Source organism: Ctenocephalides felis, unplaced genomic scaffold, assembly GCF_003426905.1.
Source record: "Ctenocephalides felis isolate EL2017-DRISC unplaced genomic scaffold, ASM342690v1 CF-g0.4_SCAFFOLD_01604, whole genome shotgun sequence".
Taxonomy (NCBI): Eukaryota; Metazoa; Arthropoda; class Insecta; order Siphonaptera; family Pulicidae; genus Ctenocephalides; species Ctenocephalides felis.
In genome coordinates this window covers 54,375,930-54,384,023 of record NW_020537758.1, presented here as the reverse complement: position 1 = coordinate 54,384,023, position 8,094 = coordinate 54,375,930, and the positions used below count along the sequence as shown (strand labels likewise).

Genomic DNA, 8,094 nt, shown 5'->3' with positions numbered 1-8,094 from the left:
AGCCATAATTCAAAATAAACAAAAGTGATCTTAGTAATCACAATCATCTTTTGTTTATACGTCAATAAAAATATTGTTTGTTCTCAAGTTAACGTGTTCGTATTTTCTAATCAAATTTAATCATCATCAAAGTTAAATAACAAATATATCTTAGAACTTATTTTGAAATCTTATAAATAATTATTTCAAAATGATACAAATTGCCTATTATTAAAAATTCAATTTCTGTATTTTGTGTCAGTAAACTACTGACCTTAGATCAAGAATACTTCTGTGTTTTTCCCAATATATAAAAATATTTTACCATGGGTATTGACTATTACGGAGTTTTTTCTTTGAACCGAACATGTACTCTGCTGGATATCAAGAAGAAATACCGGCAGTTAGCATTGGCATTACATCCTCTGAAAAAACCAAATCCCCCTGGACAACCTGCGCCTATCATTGCTCCGCCGACTGTTACTTGGGAATTAATCGGTGAGGCGTATGAAGTGCTGAGCGATCCCTTAAGAAGAGAAATATTTGACCAATTTGGTCAAGAAGGTTTACAACAAGGTGTCCCGACTCCAGACGGGTTTGTACCACCATATGTGTATCACGGTGATGCAATGAAAACATATCAAGATTTTTTTGGCTCCACATCACCTTACGTAAATATACTAGACGCATTTGATGATCCACAAACATCACATATCCTTCCAATCTGTCGCGGATTGAAAGCTAAAGATCCACCAATTATTCAACCATTGTTACTAACCCTTAGCGAGGTTTTCCATGGTGGAATAAAAAAGATGAAAATTCAACGAAAAGTTTTCATTGATGAACATCAAGCTGTAACGAGGGTGAAGGAAAAGATATTGGATATTCCCATCAAGAGAGGAATTTTGCCTGGAACCAGAATAACATTTGAAAAAGAAGGTGATCAGGGACCTACAAATGAAGCAGCTGACATAATATTTGTAATAACGGATCGACCCCACGAAGTGTTTTCGCGAATCGGCGCGCATTTAGTTATGGATGTTAAAGTTGGTCTTAAAGATGCTTTATGCGGTACCAGCGTTACAGTGCACACCTTAGACAGAAGAATCATTCGAATTCCTATAACTACCATCATAAATCCCGCATATGAAAAAATTGTAGTCGGAGAAGGAATGCCTCGAATAGAAGATCCAAAACTAAAAGGAGATTTAATTATTAAATTTAGTGTAACATTTCCTACATATTTACCGAAAGCAAGTAAACAACTAATTGCTAAAGCTTTCCACACTGCGGAACAAGATGGAGGAAAATTGACTTCAGACAATATAAACAGATTAATATTAACAGATAAAATGAACCGCATTGCTCTTAAAGATAGATTACCTAAATTTTAAGTTATGTGAATTAAATCTTATGTAGCTATATATACTATTCAGCTATAATTGACGTGTCTTGACGTGTTTATTTTCCAAAGATATATCAAACCAAGTGTAACTTTGCGTGTTTTTTTAACTGAATATTTACATCAAGTTGTTGAGAATATGTTGAGGCTTTGGCTATATAAATTAAGTAGATGAAAGTTGCATTTTATCTCAAGACAAGTTGCATGAACTGGCCGAAATGTGTAAATAATGAACGTAATCAATAAGAATTAAGAATAGCCAAACAAATATATATTTTTTACTATTCATTTTCAAAAAGGTTTGGCTATTGATTGAAATCTATTCTAACTTTCTTACAATTACATGTACAATCTTTCAATGAACTTATTCCGCTTTTAGTTCAATATATATGTAATACATACTTATGTTACCAAAGAAGTAAAATGAAGTAATTTTTATTTTGTCAAATAAACTCATATTTTCCGTTCGATATCTTAACAGCGCATCTTGCTTTGTGATTGACAGTTATTCTCGTCATAGACTCTATTCGGAGGACACAAAACTGTGCCTACTGTTCGTTGGAAGCGCCATAGTTAACAGGTAATGTGGATGCAATCTTCTACCAATATCTAAATTAGAATTTTACCTATACCTTGCACAAATGTTGCTAGAAAATACAAAATAGCTAAAACACACGCCAACTCCAACCATGAATATTTGACCGAACAGACGACTGTTCCAAAACAGAGAATAAGTGATCTAGAATATTTAAGTTTTCGATACTCGTAAATACATCAATATACAAAAGCACTAGCGCAAACTTGCTCTGGGACTCATAAAATGCATTCTTCTTGCAGTTTGTAGGGAGACTTTGAGATAATATACTTGGTATTCACTTTGTAGTTGCAAGGGATATATTATTTATGGCACTTATTACTATCATAGTTTCAATACTCTATGCAATCGATTTTCAAGTACAGTACTTATAAATTGATATAAAATATTTTCTAACTTTAATACTTATTTTTGAAATCGAAACGTGAATGTTATTGATTGTGATTTATTATTATTGATTATGGATTGAGAAAATTATCAGAAAAAGGTAAACTATACTTACCGAAATTATCAAGTTTTTTATGTTAGCTATAAATATATGGCGCTAGTATGAATGTTGGTATGAATATATGTATATATACGATTGGACAGTAGTAGTAAATATAAGGCTTATATATAGAGAGAAGAAGAGTGTGATTAAAGTTCGAAATATTTAACAGACCTTCGAATTATTGATATTGTACTTCAAAGATTTATGAAAATTACAATAAAAAAACTCACATAATAGTTACCAAAAAAATTATTTTAGTTATGACATAATCATGTCAAATAAATATGAGCCTTATGTTTTCTATTTGATCACATAAATGAATTTAAAAAAGTTCACAAATAAAAAAAAAATTAAACTAGTGGTGTGTATGGCATCGTGCCTTAAGGCAAATCGCTGGAACTTCCCGTACCGTAACAAAATATGTTCGAGATATATTAAATGTTTTCAAATAGATTATTATAAATAAATACTTTAACATTGTCTAATATTTACAAGAATTATATAAACTGAATTGCAAAGTTAAAAATATTTGTTTAAAGTATATTAGAACTTAAGTCAGAATTGCAATTAAAATCTGAATTAATTTCAGATTAAATTAAAATTAAATTTAAATTCTTTGAAAAAAAAATTGAAACAGAAAATTATTTTTTATATCCAAAAACAATTATTTTGTTAAAACAAGCAAAAAGTTCTATGAATTATTCAAATTGGACGCTTAGTTAACTAAAAAACTGCCATTTTTTTACATTTAGCTCTGTATCTCCGAAACCGCTGGACTTGCCCTTTCCAAAAACAAATCACCCCTCCTACCCATCATTACGAATTGAATGTTTTTTGGATCATTCAAATCGGATGCTCCGATCTCTCAAAAACTCGATTTCTATTTTCTGCACTCTTTGCTCCGTATCTCCGAAACGGCTGGACCTGCCTTTGCCAAAAGCTAATCAGCACATCTCCATATCAATAGGAATCGAATGTTTTTTAAATCATTCAAATCGGTTGATCCGTGCTCCCGAAAACCTGGACAAAAAATTGTGTCCATACATACATACACACAAACACACACACATTCATTTTTTCTGAGGTATGCCAAAATGTTCAGAACTCTTCAAAACGCGAAGAAATGTAAAAATTTTCAATTTCGATTTTTGGACGATTAACCCTACGGAAAGTTAAAAAAAACGTTATTAATTTAAAAATTGATAAAACGTTTTTTCATATTGAGTACTATCTAGTAAGTGTTAAATTCAAAAGGATCGTTTTCAATTATTGTGATTTCAATTACAGTAGTTACTATTAAATTAATATTGCATATTAAACTAAATAACTTCGGATGAGTTCGTTCTTCTTTACATTGTATTAAATATTTGCCTATATTGTAACTTTCATATATATTTGATAACAATTTAGTTCGGTATTTCAATAAGGGAGTTCATAGAACATAATGAAACTTTGCTTGCACACGAGCATGACGAATAAATGAATTGACGTGAAATGTCGAGTATGGAAGATTCAACTCACAAGTCAGGAGAAGTATATGCATAAAACATCGAATACTTGTTATACAGTTCAATGCAGTTTAGACTTTGCAAGATATAAAATATATATGTTGAAATTGAACAAAAGTATTGTCAAATATAATACATAGTTGATCTTCCTATAACGCAGTAAATGCGTATCATATGAGATGATACCAGTCTAATTTGTAGCGCGTTTTATGAAAATCAGCTATGGCGTTATACAGAAATCGTGCTATAATTAACTCAAAATTGGTACAAATCCAAGCATTTAAACCAAGTCAATGTTATATTCAATATTATTGATTGTTAATAGAAAACCTAATAAACATAAAAGACCAAATAACTATTGAAGTAAAAAGCTCTTATAAAAAATGATAAAAAAATATAAATTATTTTTCATTGAATTGAAGAGTGTATAACAGAATATAGTAAAAAAAATAGAACAAAATCTGAATAAACTAGCTGTGTATGGTATCGTGCCTTAAGGCAAATTGCTGGAACTTCCCGTACCGTAACGAAATGTTCAAGAAATATTAAATGTTTTCATATAGATTATTATAAATTCTGTAACATTGTCTAATATTTATAAGAGTTATATAAACTAAATTACAAAGTTAAAATTATTTAAGTATATAAGTGAGCTTTAGAACTTTAGCCGGAATTAAAATTAAGATCTGAATTATTTTGAATATACAAAAAAAAAATTTTTAAAAAATTTAAATATTTTTTTTCCACAAGCAATTATTTTGTCAAAACAAGCAGGAATTTTTTTGAATCATTGAAATCTGATGGATAGTTCGCTCAAAAACTGCAATCTTTTGCACATTTAGCTCGGTATCTCCGAAACGGCTAGACCTGCCTTCGCCAAAATCTAATCACATCTTCCATTCATTACGAATTGCATGTTTTTAGATCATTCAAATCGGATGCTCCGTTCTCTCAAAAATTCAATTTCTATTTCTTGCACTCTTTGTTCTGTATCTCCAAAACATCTGCCTTTGCCAAAAACTAATCAGCATATCTCCCTATCAACATGAATCGAATGTTTTTTGAGGTATTCAAATCGGTTGATCCGTGCGTCCGGTTTCATGGACGAAAAATTGTATTCATTCATACACAAACACATTCATTTTTTCTGAGGTATGCCAAAATGTTCAGAAACCTTCAAAACGTGAACAAATGTATAAAAATTCACTTTAGATTTTTGAACGATTACAATAACTTACCCTACGGGAAGTTAATAAAAACTTCAAACATTTTAAACAATCTTTTTAAGAAAGACTAACTAAGCAAAAGATCTTTCACAAATGACACTACTAAAACAGATGACGAACACTGTTATGATACCAACTGTGTATGTTTATATAAAATATATATAAATATTTTCGAAAACAAAATCGACAATAATAATTCTTAAATTAAAACTTTTCACGATGCCTTTTGTCTAGAGTCATTATCAGTTGGGCGAATGAAATTTACGGGCAATTGAACGACAACCGCCCTATAAGGGTACCTTATAGTATGTTAGTACAAAAATATTGTTCTCAGAGTACATACTTGCAGGAGTAGATTTTGTCTTTGTGTAACATGCGAATATATGTAAGCAACGCCATTCTCTTTTTCATTTTAACCATTTAGATTAAAAACTAAGAACTTAAACTTGAATGTAAGAATGAATTCTACCAAAACTAAAGTCTAATTGTTGAATATTTCTGCAAACATTTAACCATTCAATAATCACTAACATTTTCAAAACGAGTACTCTATAGCATTGCAAATAATTACTGAGTAAAACGTTATTAAATATTTTTATTGAAAATTTGTAACGAAATGTAGTTTTCACGGTAAAAAAATATAGAAATACTTCTGTCATGAAAACTAATATTAAATCTACATGAAATCATTTTTCATTAACTTTCGGAGCAATACTCTCGGAACTGGGTTAATGTGATTCTACAAATAATGCAATTTATTTTATGGTTTTTCATTTTTTCAATTAATGAATTAAAAAAAGTTCACAAGTTTTAACTAAAAAAATTAAAAAGAACACTTTTCAATTTAAAAATTGATAAAATAATTGAGTAGTAGGTAGTAAATTCAAAAGGATCGTTTCAATTAATGTGTTATTGGAGATAATGGTTAATGTGATTCCAAAAGTAATACAATTTATTTTATGGTTTTTCATTTTTTAATTAGCAGCAAATGTTGCACTGTGGTTTTAGCGACAGGAGATCCAAATCAGGAATCCTTTTAAACTTTGACTTATAATACTTATTTAATTCTGGAAAAATTAATGAAAAATTAAATAAGAAAGTAAATGTTTAATAAAAAAAATACTAATTATTACATTCAATCCGTTTTGTCATTTAAGAATTTTTCTAAATCTATGCTCTTCATGTAACACAATTGTAACGAAGCAACATTCTGTCCAAGGCAAAATGAAAAAGGGAAAATTATATTAAATTAGATAAGTTACGGCATATATTAGTAGAATATTACATTCTCTGCCTTCATCCGTTTATATTTATGAATTATGGATTTAATATTGCGTTGTTATGAGTTCGTTTATAAGAATAAGGAATGACTGACATAGAAGATCGCCTAAGGTCTTTGATGGCACGAGGTCTGAGATTTTATTAAATGAAAGTATATACAATATTGAAAATAAAATTGATAGGACTAAGCTTGACAATATTTTATACTGTTTTAGTGGTTACTACTTGACAATTTTTATACGTGCTAATGGTATTAGGCAAATACATTAACTAACTAGTGCATGGTGCATGGCTTTGTGTCTTAGGGCAAGAATCACATGTTCCTGTCAATATGAAACAAATGATGCTCTCGAAAACTTGTGTTCGAAAATGTATACATACACACCCACATATACATCAATTTTTTCTAATGTATGCCAAAATGCTCAGGTTAAGATATGCTTGATAAGATATCTATTTTTTTATTGTTTATTCTTGCGAATCAATATATAGTAAATCAATTATCAAAATTCCAACCGTTACAAAAAAACATTTATATCATATGCAGAAATATGCTCTATATATCTCGTCATCATAATAAATTCTATTATTTCAGCATAATGCCAAAATAAATTTGCAAAAACTAGTCATTAGTGTCGTACATATCAAATATAAATTCATACCAGCTGTAATTCTAGATAACCAAATATGCAATGGCGAAAGTGGCGAATAAAAAAGCACGTTGATGGAATAATAAATAGCATAGTGACATGAAACTAGATTATGAATATAAATGAATAAAGCACGCTATCCTATGACATCTGAATTCATCAAATAAATATATTTTCTGGATAATTAATTCGAATGCTGTAATGTTATAAATATTTCAAACATATTTTTTTCAGGCGATTTTCATCTTTATAACTTTGACAATTATTTATTGATAATAAAAAAACATATTTATAGTTAGTGTGTAATAAAATCCAGAGTTTTTAACTGATTGTATTCGTTGTATGTTAAAATTTTAATGATATATTTGAACCATGTAATTGGAAAAGTTTTATGTTTTATTTAAACTAAAATACATCGCTGTAAAATGCAAATTTAATAATTGAACTAAATATGTAAATTATTAAAACGATATACATCTAAGCACAATTTGATTTGGCACATTAATCACAGTCAATAAACAATTATCAATATCATATTTAATTATCAACAGAATGTCAACTGGCTAAGTGCAGTCGTCAAAAAAGGCTTTATAAAGAAACTGAAACCAAATGCCAGATATAACCAAATGTTGAAAAATATTTTTAATACTGAATGATTTATTTATTATTTAATCAAAATAGACTTGATATACCAAAACTTGAAATTAAAGCATAGTAAGTTAGAACCTAATATATTTTTTTGCGCAGAAAGGCTTGTCACAATAAATGACATCAAATCACAAATCAGTAAAAAAATAATTTTAAATTAAAATTTTTATCACAAGTTTGTCATCTTGGTATAAACGTTTTCTGTACAATAAATGACCGATTAATTGTTACTAACTACCTGTCTAACGATCTACTTGATTACTTGTCTAGATGCATACTACATTCATGAGTATCTACCTATCCACTTTTGTACCT

General features: G+C 29.1%; 1 protein-coding gene across 1 annotated transcript; it reads left to right on the top strand.

Annotated features, from left to right (window-relative positions):
• Positions 1–305: 305 nt before the first annotated feature.
• Positions 306–1,373, top strand: LOC113373951 (dnaJ homolog subfamily B member 13-like). Its single transcript, XM_026614214.1, has one exon. The coding sequence runs from the start codon at positions 306–308 to the stop codon at positions 1,371–1,373; it is 1,068 nt and encodes a 355-aa protein (XP_026469999.1).
• The last annotated feature ends 6,721 nt before the right edge of the window (positions 1,374–8,094 follow it).

Bases quoted from the DNA above. Each gene is read 5' to 3' on its own strand.
- LOC113373951 (XM_026614214.1), top strand. From the start codon at position 306: ATGGGTATTGACTATTACGGAGTTTTTTCTTTGAACCGAACATGTACT.